This window comes from Lampetra fluviatilis, chromosome 21 (assembly GCF_964198595.1).
Source record: "Lampetra fluviatilis chromosome 21, kcLamFluv1.1, whole genome shotgun sequence".
In the NCBI taxonomy this organism is placed as follows: Eukaryota; Metazoa; Chordata; class Hyperoartia; order Petromyzontiformes; family Petromyzontidae; genus Lampetra; species Lampetra fluviatilis.
Window position 1 is genome coordinate 12,866,517 of NC_136295.1, and position 19,006 is coordinate 12,885,522.

Consider the following 19,006-nt stretch of genomic DNA (forward strand, 5'->3'; position numbering starts at 1 on the left):
CGGACACTCGGCCGTCGGCTGGAAATCGCATAATGGGCCAATTCCCTTCTTAGAACGCAGTCGTGAATCGCTCCCGTCGGTGTTTCGCGAGTGTCGAGGGGCCAGCTCGCTGCTGTTTGCGATCGCTGCGGGTGAGCGCGCGCGAATGCCCGCCTGCGCCCGCCTGCGCCCGCCTGCGCCCGCCTGCACCCGCGTGCACCCGCGTGCGTCGTGCCGCAGCCGTAGAGCGACAACCGCCCCCCCCCTCTTTCGTCGCCGTGACCCCGTCCTCCCACGCTCTCTCCCACCCACTTCTCGGCTCATGTATAATGTAGTTGTGGCAGAGATCTGCTTAGTGCCCCCACGGGGGACGTCGGCCTCTGAATAAATGACTTACAAGTGCACGCAGCGAAGGCGTTTTCCATCACGGCGCGGCTCTCCGGGCCGCGGCAAGCCAATCTCAGCCGACTCGGCTCGTTCGCTGCCTCGCCGAAATAATCGGCACCCGGCCAATGCATTAAGTGGGCACCCGAAGCAAATATATCACTGTCACGTTAATGGGCGCCGGGATTTTAAAGTTCGTCTCGTGATTGTTTGAATTCAGAATTTCCCGTGGTCATTGTAAGTGGCAAGTTGATTTACTGGGAAGGGATGGGGGGTGGGCAGTAATGTATTTTTGTTTGAAGCATTATGCATTCGAGGCTGAATAAAACTGCAAAAGGGGATTTGAGTTATTCCAAGGCATGTTCGATTGTGCTTTTGGGTCGACTTTCGAAAGAATAAGTACATACTTGCGTTGGGAACAAAAGTTACTAAGAAAAACGAATGTAGGTCCTTATTTTGAAGAGTGCGTTGAAAGCGGGGGATAATGTCAACGTGATTTGTGAAGCGGTGAGACGTAATCGGAGTAGCTTGTGATGGACGTGGCACCGGCTGAGCTGGCAAGCACCGGTATTTTTCCTGACAGGGCACTTGGCAGCAAAATAAAGTAACTTTGATAATAGATGATCCCTATTAAGATTGTTGTACTGTACAAGAATGGGTAATGAAAAGTGTAACTGCTCGACAACAACTTTCTCCGGGGCATGCACTCAAACCGCCCGCGTGCAGAGCCCCAGCGTATATCGCATTTGTCAGTGGAGAAACGAGAACGGGGAAAAGTTGGGTTACGTATCGAGATTACGGCATGCCAAAAAAGTTCCCACGACAAATGCTCTCGCCTCACGGAACCCGTTTGCTTTTTTGCAGAGGCTGAAGGAGTTGAAGCAGCGGGAATTTGCACGCAACGTCTCCTCGAGGTCGCACAAAGATGACCGCAAGCAGGAGAAGGCCCTGCGCAGGCTGCATGAGCTGGCTGATCTACGCAAGCAGACGGAACGGTGAGGCTCAGCACCAGCTCCCGCCTGGCACCGCCACCACCGCCACGCCGCCACCAGCGCGAACAAACCCCTTCCCAAAGAAATGCGAGCCTTATTTCCCAGTGTGGGAAATAAGTTTTGAGCTGCCATCGCAAGGTGTCCTGGATGCCTTCATTCTTTGTTGTGGGCACATTATTCAAGGAACTTGGGCACCCTTAATCAGGGATCCAGGCCCATCGGCTGACGTGAAGAGAATGGAAAATCTCCAGCCGCTGCGCTTGCCGCTCCCATTCCCTATCGTTCACTTGGGGGGCATCTCCGTGTCAGAGCCGGCCAAGCGGCTTGTGTACGCTGTAGAGTGTACCTCGTAGTGCAATTGAACGACTGCGCTGATAATTGCTTCTCGTAAAGAGCCGCCACCGCCTGACCTACGGGGCCCTCCGTTAGACGGGTCGAGCGCGCCGTGAGCACGGGGAGCGACTCGGCCGGTGTCGAAGACAATTTTAACCTTCGGAGTAAACGCGCGACTCCTCCCCACCTCGGAAAAATAAGGTGTCCACGCGCAAATATGGTAGCTTTCAGGATGGAGCGGATGTTTGCGGCCACGAAGCACACATGTCGGCGCCGTTGTAGAATCTCTCCGCAGCCCCCCAACGGTTTATCCAGCGAGACGCAGAAACCCGAGCGCAGGAGTGGCTTGGGTTCGTGGCAGCGCATGAAACCAGGTCCTTGCTGATCTCGTCAAGAAACTTAAAGCATCACGCGTCCTTGCAGCGCTGGTTTTATGGCTGGCCGTCGAACAAAGACGGTCACTGCATCGTGCTTCTGCGGCCGTCTGGAACCCTCTTCCTTCCGATATTAGGAAGCCACTGGAGCTATGCACTTTTAAATCATCTATATTGACAAAATGATTACTTAAGAACTGCTTTTTGTGTTTAGTTTGTTATCCTTCCCCCGCACCTCCGACTAGCATGTTTGTCTACGTACGGTGCGAAAGAAGTTCAATGTACACATAGAAGTCGCTTTGCTTGGGGTGCCGAGCCGGCCGCCGTCGCAGGGCCGTGCTGGCACCGGCAATTTAGGAGAGACGCCTGCCCCCTTCCCATGAGGAGCACGCTCGTCACATCACACAGCGCCCCTTTTGTTCTTTTGTTAAAGGCAAAGGATCTGGCAAACGCATTGAAGCAATCTGTTTACAGAACGTTTCACGATATGACACAAGTGCAAATGTTGGACTTGACAAGTGACAGGGGAGCCAGGGGGGTCCCACTTCATTAGCGGGGCCACGTGCACGCGCGCGTTGTGGTACGTCGCCCGAGCCGTGTTGTTTCCCACGTGAAGCGAGCGCTGCATTCATCACACAAAGTAGCTTCAAGATCAATACATTTGTTGCGCCCGTCAGAAATTAGATTTGCGATGCAGGGTCAGAGGGATGTGGTCGCGTGGTATAACGTGGTTATCCGGTTTAACGACGCCCCGCATGGCGCCCCCCCTCCGGGTTTGCCGTGCCGTGCCGCAGAAGAGCGGGAAGCTGAGAGATTGGCGGCGCGTTGATTTACAACGCTTCGCATTCCGAGGACCGCTATAACTACGTTAGCGAGCGTGTTCTTGTGGCGAGGGGACCATTACCGTTTGCTCTGCCAGCGTCGCCGTAAATTCCAAGTGTTCACATTAATTGAAGTACCCATCTCTCACGTGTCACCACTAATTTGCTACACCCCTTTCCTGAGACGGAAATACTTTTAAATTAAATTTTCCCCGTTGGCTTCGAAGAAAACTTTGCAAACATGGTAAGCTCTAGGCGTAGTGCGTAACTAGGATCCCAGTTGCTGTTAAGTTTTATTAACGTCTTGATGCAGTGGCTCCTTTTAACTGCTTTGTATGCAAGTAAATCAATTAAATATAAATTGATCAATTAGGATGTAGGATGCATGCCCTTTGAAGTTCGAATGTGTGATGTATCCCGGTATAAATCTTTAAATGTAGCGCATGAGAGTTTTATTTTCTCACTAATTTGCCTTATTGAAATTTCAGCATTTTGTATTAGAGGCTGGTAATTGTTTTTCTTTTACTGCAATCGGTAGTGCTGTTTTAACGCAAGGGAAAAGTAATGAAAATGGAACAAGATTAATGGGTTTTTGCTTCAACTGCAATGTTTACCAATCCAACGTGATTCCCAGTCGTGCCGCGCGTCGTTCGGCATGTTGTCCGACGTTTCGCTCCACCTGCCGACAACTCTTGGGGAACCGATTCCTCTGGGCGAAGCGTCGAACATCGTGCCGAACGACGCTTGGCACGACCCGAATACAAATCGGAGAGCCGTACGGGCATGACCGCATAAAAAAAAAAGCCTACGTGGCGCCGTTACAACGTTAACCCATCGCCCCTTGTCGGCCTGCGCAGATCTCCGGGCAGCACGTTCAAGACGCTGTCGGAGGGCGAGTCGGAGGACATGTTCTTTGGCGCCGACGAGCTGGCCGAAAAAATGGGCCTGTACGCCGAGTGCGCGACGGACACGTCGCCTTGGGAGAAGGGCAGCGAGTCCCCGCACAGCAGCACCAACAGCCAGGGCGCCACCGCCATCCTGCCGTTCACGCCCAAGGGCGACGGCGACAGCCCCGCCACGGCCACGCAGAAGCTGGGCGTCTCGTTCTCCTTCTCCAAGAAGAAGGCTCCCTCCAAGCTCGAGTCGTCCGCCTCCGTGTTCAGCGAGAGCAACGAGGAGGTGGTGGAGTCCAAGGAGGTGACGCTGAGCTACAAGGGGAAGCTGACCTCCCTGCCGGAAGGCGTGGTGCCCACGCCGAGCGAGGCCGAGGCTGAGGCCAAGGCCAAGGCCGAGGAGGAGGAGGAGAAGGAGAAGGCGGCCGCGGCGGCGGCGGCGGCCGAGGCCGGCCGTCAGCGGCGCCGACCCAAAGAGCCGGAGATGGCGACGGTGATGGAGTACTACTACTACACCCCCCCGGCTCACTGCAGGGTGAAGCCCAAGTTCCCCTTCATGATATTCTGCAAGTCGGCCGAGAAGGTGTTGGATCACGACCTCGACCCGGAGGAAAAGAAAAAGGCCAAGGAGGAGGCCGACAACAATAAAGCCGCGGCCGGCCAAGCCGGTGACGACCCCGGCCAAGCCGGTGACGACCCCGGCGAGGCGGAAGAGAAACAGCGTGGGCCCGGCGACGCGCCGCAGGCTTCGGAATCGCCGGCGGAAGGTAAAGATGCCAGCCAGCCTCCGTTGGAGCGGCCTGATGAAGACGTCGCAAGCAAGGACGCCGCCGCCACCGCTGAGGATGACGTCAAGACTGAGACGGGCGTCAAGGATGAAGCGCACTGCTCCTCCTCCACCGCCGCCGCTGCCACCATCTCCGCTGCTGCCGAATCACCGGAGGCAGATGCCGTGAAAGTGGAGAAGCCGCGCAAGGCGGCGGAGCCTTTTTTTTCAGTGCTGAGCCGAGATGAAACGACCACCCTCCAGTGGCCTTCGGAGCTACTCCTGCACACGCTGACTGAGCCTTCCGTCTCGTACAGCTGTAACCCTTTATATTTCGAGTTTAAGCCGCGGCTCAGGCAGCTTAAGGGAAAAGTCGGTCCTGCAGTTCCCTCTGAAGGTTGCGAGCAGCCCGGCGAGCAGCCCGGCGAGCAGCCCGACTCGACGAAGGTGGAGACTCTCCGCGAATGCAAATCTGCAGAGGGGGCGGCGTCGGAGGGCGCCGCTGATGAGGCGGCCCGCGGAAGCGGCTCCACCGTGACGGCCCTCCCCTCGCTGGACACGGCCGGGGAGCCCTCGGCGGCCAAAGGCGGCACCGCCACCCCGGAGGTCCGGGGCCTAGCACCGCCCGCGGCGCCCAAAGCAGCCAAAAAACACAAGAAGCACAAGAAGTCTGGCAAACATTCGAAACGCAAATCGAGCAAGCAGAAGGGGGGGAGCAAACCTGGCAAACCCGGCCCGTCGGATAAAGGGCAGCAGGGCGCGGGGGTGGGGGCGGCGGGGACGTCGGGGACAGCACCCGAGCCGCAACAGCGATCGCTGAAAAGCAAACACAAGAGGAAGAAAACGACAGAAGATAAGCCCGAGAAAGCGGCGGCGAAAGAAGAAAGTGCCAGAGCGGACAGCGGTGCGCAGGCGGATGAAAAGGAGGCGACACAAAAGAGGCACAAACATAAAGAAGCGGGACAAGCCCAAACGAATGCTGACGAGAAAGGTAAGAAGGCAGATCCCACGCCCCAGTGCTCAAGTGCCAAAACCCCGACCAAGGAAAAGAGCAGCGACAGCCTCGAAGCGAAAGCGCCCGACGGGCCCGGCGCGAAGAAGTCGTCGCGCTCCAAGCTGAAGAAGAAGTCGCGGCACGGCAGCAAAGCGCCCGAGAGCGACGCCAGGGAGGGGCGCACCGAGAAGAGGTCGCCGTCGTCCCGCCGCAGCGCCCCGCGCGGCGGAGACTCGGACAGCGAGCACTCGCGCGGCGGCCGGAGGTCGGCCTCCAGACGGCGCCGCTCGAGCCACGGCTCGGACTCGTCGAGCAGCCGCGGCCGCAGCTACGACGGCAAGCGGTCGTCGGAGCGCGAGGGCTCGCGCCACCGGCGCCGCCGCCGCCGCCACTCCTCCAAGCGCAGCTACGATGCGCACGATGACTACAGTGGCTCCCAGCGCAGGGCAAAGCGGCGCAGGTAAAAGAGTGAAATCGTGCCGAAAGCAAAGCTAGCGCCGTGCCCATTGCCTCTCACCCTCCCACGTTTCTTTCCCCCTACGCACGTCACGCACGCGGCACGATTTGCAGATGTCGACGGAGTGTTTTTTTCTGCATGGCAAATAAATCATTTTTTTCTCCATTTTCACATCTGAAATGCAGCATTTGTCCATTTTTCCGCGCGTTCTTTTTCGCGGACAAACGATGACATCCATCCCTGAATATCGGTAACCGTTACGATCGGCTCTTGGGCGATTGGCGTTCGCAGGTATTCGTCTTCGTCCGACGCGAGTTACCGCGGGAGAAGCCGCAGCAGGTCCGGGAGGAGCTACAGCCGGAGACGAAGCGGCAGCCGCGACCGCCGCCGGCGCAGCCGCGACAGCAGCAGCCGGAGCCGCAGCCGCAGCCACAGTCGCAGCCGGCGCAGCAGCGCCAGGCGCTCGCGCTCGGGAGAGGGCGGCGGGCGCGGGCGACGCGGGGGGGGCAAGTGCCGGGACCGCTCGTTCGAGCGCGGCGCGAGGCGGAGGGGCGGCGACGACGACAGCAGCTCCGCGTCCCGCGAGCGGTCCTTCCGGAGTCGCTCCGGCAGCTCCCGCGCGGCGACGGCGGCGGCGGCGGCGGCCTCGGCCAACCGCCCGGGCGCCTCGCGACGGGAGTGCAACCGGCGCAACGACGACAAGAAGCCCGAGCCGCCGCAGGCCCCTCCGCCGCAGCGCTCCACGCAGGCCCAGAAGGAGAGCGTGGACACGGCGGAGCAGCGTCGCGAGACCACGCAGGAAGAGCGCAACCTGGCGACGGCCAAGCGGCTGCTGGAGCGCATTCGCTCCAAGAGGCAGGAGCTGAACTCCCTGGACGGCGAGGGGGCCTTTGCCACCGCCACCAAGGTCGGGATTAGGCTCAAGGACCCTCCGCAGGGTTTCTTTGGGCCCAAGCTTCCTCCCACCATGGGGAACGTCGCCGTGCTGCCCATGATTGGAAAACTGCCCATTTGCAAGCGACCGTGCTTCAAGAAGGACGGCGACATGGACATCTGCACGATATTTTCCGATCCTGAGAAACCCACATTGGAATCTTTCCTTCCTTTCTCTCTAAGCGCACTCGAGGTTGAAGCACAACCGCCGTTCTCCGACGTGTCGCCCACGGTGACCGAATTGACGCCGGGTAACGACACTTGTGCAGCGTCGAAGCAAGAGGAGCCTCCGAACGATAACGCCACGGTGCAAGACACCTGCACCAACATGGATCTGGAACCCGTGGAACCGCCGTCCCTCGCCGACAGTCAACCCCCACCGCAACTGCATCTCCAGCTTCCACCTCAGCCCCAGGTGTCGCCACGGCCCCTACCGCAGCCTCAGCACCAGCCTCAGCACCAGCCCCAACCGCCCCAACAGCACCAACACGAGCCCCAGCCACAGCCCTACTCCCAGTATCACCCCTGGCCACAGTCGAGCCCCATCATATTTGAGGAACCCAAGAGCCCGACGGAGTCCCTGGCCTCGTCGGAGTCGTGCGAGAGCGAGCGCTCCCACGACCGCCGCCGGGCCATTTCGCCGCCACTCTCGGCCCAGCCCATCTCCTTCGCGCCGGAGGAGATGGAGAAGTACTGGCAGCTGCAACAGCAGGCCCAGCAGCACATTCAGCAACAGCTGATGGCCAGCAAGGCCAAGAGCATGCCGCCCGTGCCCGTCATGTCGCCGCAGGTGCCGTCGCCCACGCCCATCATCCAGCACGTGGCGGTGCAGCCCCAGCAGCAGCAGCAGCACCCGGCCGTGTCCATCTCGTCGGTGCACCACACCCTCCTGCAGCACCACGCGGCGGCCGTGGCGGCCGGCCTGCACCCGCTCGCCGCGCACCACGCGCACCACGCCCACCACGCCCACCACGCCCACCACCACCACCCGGGCCAGATGCAGATGACGCAGGTGCACGCGCTGCCGCAGCACCACCTGGCGCACATCTCCCTGTCGCCGTTCCCCGCCCACCACACCTTCCAGACGGGCACGGGCGGCCTGGTGCACGTGATCCCCGCGTCGGCGCTGCACCCGACGCTGGCGCTGCACCCCATGAGCATGCACCACCACCACGCCACGGCGTTCGTGCCGGCCATGCTGGCGCCCCACCACCACGCCTTCCAGCTGCACCCGCTCATCCACCCGGCCGCGTTTGCAGCGCAAGACGTCCACCACCACCATCAGCCGCCCTCGTCCTGAGGGCGACGGCCGGCGCCGGCCGCAAAGCAAGCCGGCGCTCGTAATGTCGCGACGTCGGCGCGGCTGGCGAACTTTGAGAGCGTGCGGGCGAAGATGGCAATGCGTGAGAGGCAGGCATCCTGCGGGCCCGACCGTGACGGACACGTGGGCTCTGTGCGTGCGTCCCGTTCGCATCGGCGCGATGGTCTCCGTGGCGCACGTGACGTTACGCGCCGTAGTCGCTACCCCGCCCCCCCACCCCCCCTGCCCTTGTCCCCTTCTCCTTAAGTTATGCTCTTGCCCCCCTTGATTTCTGTTGTGCCGTTTTCCGTAGCCCTGTAGAAAAGTTAATGAACACAGAGTTAAAAAAAAAACAATGTAAATGTCAAAGGTGAGTGTGAGAATCGAGGAATGGTGTGGGGCTGCCCGGCACCGTGCCTATCGGGGAGACGAGGGTGGGGGGGGACGATGCTTGTCTCCGTCTCCGCGAATGCTCCGTAACCTGCTCCCCGCCTCGTGTTCGTTGCTCACGTCATCGCGTCCCACGTTTCGTTCGTTTGATGACGGTGCGTTCCCTCCCGTGTGTTGACCGCCACGAGGATTGGCCGTCAACGTCCCACCACTCGCACCCCCCTCGCCGTCTTTGTCAATGAACAGCTTCATCGTTGTTTTTAACTCATCGTTACTGTGAAGTGTAGGACGGTTGTGTTGGTTACTTTTTTGTTTGTTGGTGGGGTTTCTTTGCGTTTTTTTTCTCGTATTACGTCGGCGCCTGTGTGTGTGTGTGGCACGTGGCCGTGGCTTTTAAACACCCGCAAGAGAGAGGAACCCGTCGCGTCATCCCGGCAATAATTTTGTAATTCTCCCATCTCATCGTGCTGCGTTATATATTATCAGTGAAACGATGTATCATTGTACGGTAATACAGTATGCAAACAATGGAGCTGCTGCTGGCTTTTTGTATAATGTAGAAACTGCACAGTTGTAAAGTCTTTAAAACGTGTGTGATGTTGGTGATGCGTACTGTCCATTTTTTCTATAATAGCCGACTTATGCCCTGCCGTGTCAAACACTCGTTTATCGTGACACGCGGTGGGGGGCGGGGGGGACTTAAGTATAAATATTATTTTAAAGGTTTGTAAAATTATTGTAACTACTGTAAACCGCGGGGAGGTACAGGAGCCTTCGAGACAAATGACCCTTCTATTCGGCCGTTCCGCTTTGGAGCCTCAAATGGATCCCATCTTACAAACCGCAATCTCGTTCGCATTTACGAGAGGGGGGGCCCCCGCGGCTAAGGGAGCCGCCGCGTGTTTTGATGCCACTGAGCCCGACTCGCACTGCAGATATGTTGAGAAAGTTTACGTGCAAGACCATGATGGTTATGAAAAAAAAATAGATTTTGTTTCAACCGGCGATCTTTATTGTGCGGGGCGACACCCACGTTTCACGATCCTGCCGAGCCGCTACGACGAACGGAGACCCGTAACGCACAAATCCAATCCGATGTTGACTTGCGGGCAGCGATAGGCACTGCTTTGCTCTTCATGTTCTGAAGAAGAAACAAAAAGCAAAGTTTGGAGATCCCTCGGCTTGAAATGTTTTCTTTCGACACTGGGCAACAACTGGGACTGCTTTGAACCCCGCTCCCTACACAATTGGATAACGCTAAAAGGAAGTCCAGCCTGTTGGCACCGTAATGAAATTTCGCTCTGCCCTGCAATCACAGTCGATCGCGTGGCCACTTACAGCTGACAGTAGCTAACCCTATTGCTCTAAAAGGGTTGTCTCGTACGGTTAATGTAGTAATGCCGGGGGTCACGAGGTGTTGCTAAGCGCGCACATCTCGGCGTTCACCGGTGCAATAATAGCGCAGTGTGGCAGTGTTGGCAAATGACTCGCAAAAATCAAGTGGAAGGAGGAGCAGCGCAAGTAACTCGATGATGGGTGGCTACGTGTGGAAACTCGGCGTTATGGGTGTTCGTCCGAAGGCTTTTGTATCTCCCGGCAGCCTGAAAAATGTCATGGAATACCTGCCATGGAATTATCATTCTGAGTTCTGTGTTCATTGTAAAGAAATGGTTTTTCTTTTGTTAATAAAAACAAATGCTTTAACAAACGCATGTGCTGCTATATAAGGTGTTGAGTGGATGTGTGGGGGGCCCTAATGGAGCCTTGACAAATATCGGGTTTCCTATTTATATTTTCGAATCGGTGCCGTTTATTCAAATGAGAGGGGTGTTTTTGCGTGCAGACAACTGCTCGGACCCATAAACATTGTGTTGGTCTCCTTCCAAGGCACTCATCCGCCCCGCGAACAGGCTAAACACGTGTGTGCGTCGATTATACGTCAGGCACACACACACCCATATGTTGAACACAGACATTGGGACGCATGACATCCAATCACAGCTACAATCAGGACGCCACTGTAAAATCGGCACAAATGACATGGTGGCGCATGACGCCAGCAGTCGACCGTTAATTATAAACAATTCCCGTTTTCAACAAGTTGAACTCGGATTATTGTGAACAACATTTGTTTTTTAGGCCAAGTTTCGTTCCGTCAATCTTCACGGCACGCCGGTAAATGTCCCTGGGGTACGGCAAATCGTGGCGACTGCCCCGGGCCCCACGCTTCGGGGGTGCGGTTTGCCCCGGGCCACGCACCCCGCTCTGGACGGCCCCTGGGCGCAGCTCCAGAACCAGTTGGGCGATGGCCGGAACAAAACTCCGTGCTCATTGTGCAGTCGAGAGGCTTCGCATTTGTAAAGTGCATCAGCTGTTCTGAAGCCATAGGGTGTAATCCTGCAACTCATAGACGTGCGCCGTATATGGGTATGCAGATGAGACGCGGGGGGAGGGGGTTCTTTTGTCTCCTAATCATTCAGAGCAAATCCCTCTTGGATCCTTTTTTTGTTCGTCGAGTAAATGCAAATGACTGGTGAGTCTGGAGAAATATTGAGCGGAGAATGTTTCATTCACATCAAACTCCATTAGGCAGCATTAACAAGCCATAATTTCACCATTGTTATCGTAATTTGAGCATTTGTTCTCATTAATGTATTATGAACGTAATTGATAGCGGCGGTGACTTGAATGTTGTGTCGGATGGCTGGGCGTGCGTGCCAGAATTGTAAAGGTTTATTTTTTACTCGGGGTCCTGATCGCGCCCGCAGGTGCCGTTCGGCTTGTTTGAATCGTGATGTTGGCACGTGGGGAGGGAGCCGGGGTTGGCCCACGAAAAATGTAGTTTTAATTTTCTCGAAAATTATTGAGCAATGCACCAAGAGAGAAGCATTTCGGAACTGTCGACAGCATTCTTGTGAATTAAAGCTGAAGGCTCGTGCGTTTGGAGCAGATGCACGGAGCGACGCATGCTTGGCATTTCATTGAGACGCACGGAGAGGAACGCGTGACTGAGAGGGATCAGGAGGTTTCGGGATGTAATCTTTATTTAAGGAAAGTAAATGAGCTTGGGAAAGACGCGTCGCTGGAAGGGGGGGGGGGGTATGGCTGGGTTGGTCGAGGCTTGCGTGGTGTGGCGCTCAAAGGAGGGAACGCACCAAAGAAAACGTCCAGCGTGGAGATGGAACGATTAAATTTGCGCGTATGCAGATAAGTGGATTTCTGCATGGTAGAATAGTGAAATACGGTGATGGTTTGGCGAGGCCTTCATCCAGCAGTTGATTGATCCTGGCTGATGGCAATGATGAAAGCTCGAATGCGTTTTAACGATATAAACAACCTGCAGCCTCTAACATTTCTTAATCTTTTTTAATCTTAAACCTGAATTTTATTGCATTTCTTCCGAATGTGAATTGCAAACGCGTTCTTGGCGAACTTTAAAGGAAACGGTCACGGCGAGCAAGGGCCTCGTGGGGCCTAGCGGGACCCTGGGGTGGAGCCCGCTAGGCCCTGGAGTGGGGCCCGCACCGCCGCACCCACCTCTGTGACCCCCCCTCCCCCCAAGTTCACGCTCCTGGGTGGTCTGCCACTGTTATGGGTGCCCCGTGAGGAGCGGTGGTGCAGCGGTTCGCGCGCTGCACTATGCTACGAACCCGGCAACCCGGGTTCGATGCCCGCTCACGGGCACCGCCAATGACGATTATCTGAACCGGTCCTGGGCCTCGCCTAGGTCGACTCAGCCTCAAATGAGTACTTAGTGCGGTGTGTAAACATCGCCACTTTGAAGACAAAGGCGGCCGGGCGTGGTGCTGGCCACCCACCCCCTCGTGTGCCGTGCCGGCCTTCATTGGTGCTCGCTAACAGCACTTGCCCCAACAGTCTGTGAAGGCTACACGGGGGATCTTTGTCTTTTTCGGGTGCCCACTCCCCCTCACCACCCTCCGTGCGAGAGGAGCTGCAGCCAGGCCTGGTGACAGCCACTCGTGCTGAGCTGCGTCACTCAGGCACAGCGATGACCTCAAATGGGCTGTGTGCAGAACGGTCTCCCTCCCTCCCTCTCTCCCCAGCTCTCCCCCACCCCCTCCCATTACTCACCCGCCTTCATCTGCTCTTGCCGCGATGCGCTTTACTCGCAGAGCGCCCGGGAAGTTGTTGATCGACGACGGGCAGCGGGAGGCAGGCGGCAGCCACGGCCTCGCCTCCCACAGCACCCCCCCCCTCATCCTCGGCAACCCACAGTCCCCCCTACACCACCTGGGTTTCTGAGCCACTTACAGCTGGAGTGTTCATAACTCATACATTATTCAAATTCAATTTAGTCATTTTAGCCCCTTAATGATGTCTCATTAGAAACGCGGCATAAATGACTCGGGGATTAAATGCAAAAATAATTGCTTCTTGATGAAGAAGGAAAGATTGAGGGACTGTGCCCGGTGTTGTTCTTACGGAGCGGGGGGGGTCGAGAGGGTCGAGTGGCCACGAGTTGACCGCGCGCGCGGCGGGCGGTGCGGGCCCAGGCCCCGCGCGGCTTCCCATCAGCAGCCGCCCTCGGCCGGCGGCACGCGACGAGCAACGAACGGCGAAGAAGAAGAGCGCCATCGATCGGGTGACACGAACTTTTGACAGAGGCGTTCAGTGCCCGCTCGCCCGAGACGAGCGGCAGACCCAGACACGATGGATAGTTTTGTTTATTTTTAATGGGATGCCCCAAATGAGTGATGGGCCGGCGCAGCGGACAGTCAGGCGCCGGGTTGGCGTGCGCCTCGCTCTCCGTGTCTCTCTCCTTGTCTCTCTACGTGTCTCTCTGTGTGTCTCAGTGTCTCTCTGTGTGTCTCAGTGTCTTTTTCCGTATCTCTCTCTTCGTGTCTCTCTCCATGTCTCTCTTTCTCCGTGTCTCGCTCTCCGTGTCTCTCTCCGTGTCTCTCTCGCCGTGTCTCTCTCTCCGTGTCTCGCTCTCCGTGTCTCTCTCCTTGTCTCTCTCCGTGTCTCTCTGTGTGTCTCAGTGTCTCTCTGTGTGTCTCAGTGTCTTTTTCCGTATCTCTCTCTTCGTGTCTCTCTCCATGTCTCTCTTTCTCCGTGTCTCGCTCTCCGTGTCTCTCTCCGTGTCTCTCTCCGTGTCTCTCTCCGTGTCTCTCTCTCTCCGTGTCTCTCTCTCCGTGTCTCTCTCCGTGTCTCTCTGTGTGTCTCTCTGTGTGTCTCAGTGTCTCTCTGTGTGTCTCAGTGTCTTTTTCCGTATCTCTCTCTTCGTGTCTCTCTCCATGTCTCTCTTTTTCCGTGTCTCGCTCTCCGTGTCTCTCTCCGTGTCTCTCTCTGTGTCTCTCTCCTTGTCTCTCTCCGTGTCTCTCTGTGTGTCTCAGTGTCTCTCTGTGTGTCTCAGTGTCTTTTTCCGTATCTCTCTCTTCGTGTCTCTCTCCATGTCTCTCTTTCTCCGTGTCTCGCTCTCCGTGTCTCTCTCCGTGTCTCTCTCTCTCCGTGTCTCTCTCTCTCCGTGTCTCTCTCTCCGTGTCTCTCTCCGTGTCTCTCTCTCCGTGTCTCTCGCTCTCCGTGTCTCTCTCCGTTTCTCTCGCTCTCCGTGTCTCTCTCTCTCTCTCTCCGTGTCTCTCTCCGGACACGCCGCCGCTGATGACGGCGGCGTTTCGAGCGGGCGGCTGTCTCTTGGCGCCCGGCAGTGTCGGATTGAGGGCTGAACGATAAATCGATTTCAAATCGAAATCGCAATTGAAACAATGCGATTAGCAAATCCCAAAGGCTGCGATTTTTTGCGATTTTAAAAGTCCTATTACTTGCTTATTGGAATTGTGTTTTTATTACTTTATTTAACTTAACAATTGTTCTATGTTCGATTGCTCTATTTCAATTTAAATTTTTTTTATAAATGCATGTTGGAAGCAATTCATATATTTTAAGTTTTCATCCTTGCATTAGAATATATAGAGCAGTTAATATTTTAATAGTATCTTGTGGTAATGCTCCACATGTTTTACATCTCTTACACAGTGAATATTGAACTTGACTCATACAAATTTAATCGCAATATCTGTCAGAAAAATCGCAATTAGATATTTTCCCCAAATCGTTCAGCCCTCGTCGTATTGCCGTCACAAGGCGCCCACTGCCGAGCAGCGCGCGTTCACTCGCGCCGGCCCAGTAGGAGGCAGAGAGCTTGGTCAGTGGGAGGTAGAGGGCTTGGTCAGTGGGAGGTAGAGGGCTTGGTCAGTAGGAGGCAGAGAGCTTGGTCAGTGGGAGGTAGAGGGCTTGGTCAGTGGGAGGTAGAGGGCTTGGTCAGTAGGAGGCAGAGAGCTTGGTCAGTGGGAGGTAGAGGGCTTGGTCAGTGGGAGGTAGAGGGCTTGGTCAGTGGGAGGTAGAGGGCTTGGTCAGTGGGAGGTAGAGAGCTTGGTCAGTAGGAGGCAGAGAGCTTGGTCAGTGGGAGGTAGAGGGCTTGGTCAGTGGGAGGTAGAGGGCTTCGCTCTACTCGCCGTGCCGTGCCCCCCGTACTCCACCGGGGGGGGGGGACACACTGGCGCCCCCCCCCCTTCCCGCAGTCTTCCAGCAGGTCCGCCTTGAAGTGGGTTTTTATTTAACGATATACAGTCCTGTGTGTGTGCATATCTCTCTCTCCAGCGCCGTCTGACACAGCTGAATAAGTCAGCCGCCGTCCAGATTTGACAGCGCCTCGCAGAGAGCAAACAAATCGGCGGTTCCTGCCCAAATGAGCGTGGAGGCGGTGCTCATCTGCCGCTGTTTACCGCTCCGCGCCAGCGGCTGAAACTTCGCCGCGTGCCTTTGGAGCGGGGCTGAGTATCAATTGGCCCACCGCCGTTGTTGACTTTCCCCGCGGTGGGCGCTCGTGCTGGACCCCAGCGAGATGACGCTGCGACTCATCCCGCAACGAGGATTTGAACTCGCGAACCTTCCGATCCGCAAGATGCTCGCCTCCCCTACCCCCCCACCCCCCCCCGCCGGGAAGCGGCATAATACCGAGGAAGAACAGAAGTGATTACGATGCGTGGTGTTTGTTTTGGAGATTTCTTCTCGGCTTCATCAAACTGGGGTGTGCGCGATAATAATCAGGAGGGGGAACGAATTTGCAGGAAAGGGAAATTTCCTTCCTGTCCATCACGGCCGCCCACAGCGCGCGCGAGTAGCGGCGTGTGTGTGGGGGGGGGTCACGTGTGAGTAGCGGCGTGTGTGTGGGGGGGGGTCACGTGTGAGTAGCGGCGTGTGTGTGGGGGGGGGGGTCACGTGTGAGTAGCGGCGTGTGTGTGTGGGGGGGTCACGTGTGAGTAGCGGCGTGTGTGTGTGGGGGGGGGTCACGTGTGAGTAGCGGCGTGTGTGTGTGGGGGGGGGTCACGTGTGAGTAGCGGCGTGTGTGGGGGGGGGTCACGTGTGAGTAGCGGCGTGTGTGTGGGGGGGGGGTCACGTGTGAGTAGCGGCGTGTGTGTGGGGGGGGTCACGTGTGAGTAGCGGCGTGTGTGTGGGGGGGGGTCACGTGTGAGTAGCGGCGTGTGTGTGGGGGGGTCACGTGTGAGTAGCGGCGTGTGTGTGTGGGGGGGGGTCACGTGTGAGTAGCGGCGTGTGTGTGGGGGGGGGGTCACGTGTGAGTAGCGGCGTGTGTGTGTGGGGGGGTCACGCGTGCGTAGCGGCGTGTGTGTGTGGGGGGGGGGTCACGTGTGAGTAGCGGCGTGTGTGTGGGGGGGGTCACGTGTGAGTAGCGGCGTGTGTGGGGGGGGTCACGTGTGAGTAGCGGCGTGTGTGTGGGGGGGTCACGTGTGAGTAGCGGCGTGTGTGTGGGGGGGTCACGTGTGAGTAGCGGCGTGTGTGTGTGTGGGGGGGGGGTCACGCGCTGCGCATCGAACTCGGCGACCCCAGGGACGATTATCTGTGCAGTGAGTTCGACTGAGTCGCAGACGTAGACTTGGAGGCAACACATGTATTTAACTCCAACACACGGGGTAACTTCCACCTTAGCAGAATAACAGCCTGTGGTGGTGACCACCAGGCTAACTACACCAGTTACAACGTGGCCTTTAGTAACCTCACTCCTACGGCCGGCACGCCCCCACCCTGTCCTGTAGGGGCTGGCACTGCACGCCAAGCGTGGTGCCATCCAGCGCTGTCACTCAGCGCTCACGGGGCCCCTCTCGGCCCGGCACTGCGCCCACACCCTCGTGGTGTCCACGATGTCGCTACTAGGACCGGCACTGCACACTGACATCCCACGATGTCACTACAACTGTACCGGTCTTGGGCCTCCCCTAGGTTGACTCAGCCTCAAATGAGTACCTGCTGCGGTGTGTAGTAAACATCGCCACTCGGGAGACAAAGGCGGCCGAGCGTGGTGCTGGCCACCCACTCGTGTGCCGTGCCGACCTTCATCGGTGCTCCTCGCTAAGAGCACTTGCCCCAACAGTCTATTAAAGCTACACGGGGGATCTTTGTCTTTGGACCAGCAGTGGGAGCTGCTGATGCAAATTTGCTCCGTTTCGACCGCGAGCATATACACAGAAATGAAGACGAATATTTAAACAAATCTTCACACCAACTAAACCATCGCATTTACCTCGCTCAGTGGCACGTGTACATCTACATTATTTATATATAGATGCATCAGACCTGCTGAATTCATGCCGATGGAATACTGGGTCTGCTTTGATGTTTGGCCGAATGTTATCCGGGAATAAAATGTTTTACACGGAATTCGAGGGATGCTGCTGCCACCGTGTCGTAGCGGTCATCAGCGCACGTGACTGGCAATCCGGAGTTCGCCGGTTTGATTCTATTTCCCGGCGCGGCAGGTGAATCAATAGGGGGGGGGGGGCTCATTGGTTAGTCGATCGGCAGGCAGTCCGCGAGTGGTGGGGTAAAGTGTGGGTATTATTACCTCGTCCTAGACGTCTGGCCAGCCAGCGTGGAAGAGTAGGCCACAGGTCCTCTCGAGGCGCACTCTCTAGTCAAGACCCCTCCCTGTGCACGTGGAACTTCTTACGCACCGCACGTAGCCAACCGTGCTCATCGGAGATGCGGAGGGAAGGACAACAACACTAAACACGCACGCAAAACACTGTTCCGCTAGCAGTGGAGTGAGCAAGCAATTGCAGAGCTGCACCTTTATACCTACGCACCCCGACGGTATAAGATGAATTGACAACTGCCAGGGCCAGACGGACCCGTGGAGATTGCCCAGTGGCGATCTGAAGGCGCCTTCGGGGTCTTTGCGCTCTTGCATGAACAACACATGAACAACACGTGAACAACATATGGACAGCACATGAACAACGCATGAGCAACACATGAAAACCACGTGAACAACGCATGAGCAACACATGAAAACCACGTGAACAACGCATGAACAACGCAAAAACAACACATTCTCACGAAGACGCTTTCCTCCGTAGGTGCCCGGCCTTCAACTCCGCGTCTGGAGTGATCGGACACAACGTGAAATGTAAACGCCACCCCATGTAATGTTTTATGGATTATTTGGTGATACTGCGTTGCACAAATAACAACAAACACTGCCAACACATTCGTCAATCGCCCGTGGTGTGAGCTGCCACGGTAGCAAAGGCGGCACAAACAACGCAAGCCGTGTCGGCCAAAACATCCCAATGATGAAGAGTTGCCAGCAAATCACTCAACGGAATCGCACAGCGGCAAGTAGTGTCATGGGTTCGATTCCCGACTCGGGTGCCGTTCGACGTGGAGTTTGTACGTTCTCTCACTTTTCCTGTTCTGCGTGGGTTTTCTCAGTAAAAAAAAACATCCAATGTAACTGGTATTGCCACAAACATCCCAACGCTCACAAATGGCATTGCGAATACTCGGCAGGACCCTCCTCAAAAAGAGTCTCGAGACCCGAGGAGGCTTTCCTGGGTGAACGAGCTGAATCACCCGCTTGTGGGTTGACAAGGAACTGAACATCGTTGTTGTATCATGGGACCTCCTTTGCCAGCACCAAAATATGAGAAGAGGTTTTCCCCTTTTTTCTGGCAACAAAACAGGTGTTAAGATGTTAAAACACCAAACTGAAACCTTTTTACAAGGAATCATGTCACTGCATTAACCACAATACTTGTGGTCAGAATGCAAACAAAAACATATTCTGATAATACACAATGCATATATGATCATAGTATGTTTTTTGTTTGCATTCTGACCACAAGTACTGTGGTTAATGTAGACACGATTCCTCGTAAAAAGGTTTCAGTTTGGTGTTGTAACATCTTAACACCTGTTTTGTTGCCAGAAAAAAAGGGGAAATCCTATTCTCATAGTTGTATTGTATACGCCTCCCTAGCCATCACCTCGTTACGCAGACATTACTCCGTGTGTTGTGCCACACCACGTGCCACACCACGTGCCACACCACGTGCCACACCACGTGCCACACCAC

General features: G+C 56.3%; 1 protein-coding gene across 3 annotated transcripts in view; it reads left to right on the top strand.

Moving 5' to 3' along the window:
- Positions 1 to 10,328, top strand: part of GPATCH8 (G-patch domain containing 8) — an 87,686-nt gene extending 77,358 nt beyond the window's left edge. For all 3 annotated transcript variants that reach the window (XM_078866110.1, XM_078866111.1, XM_078866112.1), the window contains 3 exons: positions 1,228 to 1,358; positions 3,741 to 5,996; positions 6,285 to 10,328. In XM_078866110.1, the coding sequence (XP_078722236.1) occupies positions 1,228 to 1,358; positions 3,741 to 5,996; positions 6,285 to 8,226 (4,329 nt within the window). In that variant the 3' untranslated portion in view covers positions 8,227 to 10,328. The remainder of the gene's footprint in view (positions 1 to 1,227; positions 1,359 to 3,740; positions 5,997 to 6,284) is intronic.
- Positions 10,329 to 19,006: the final 8,678 nt, after the last annotated feature.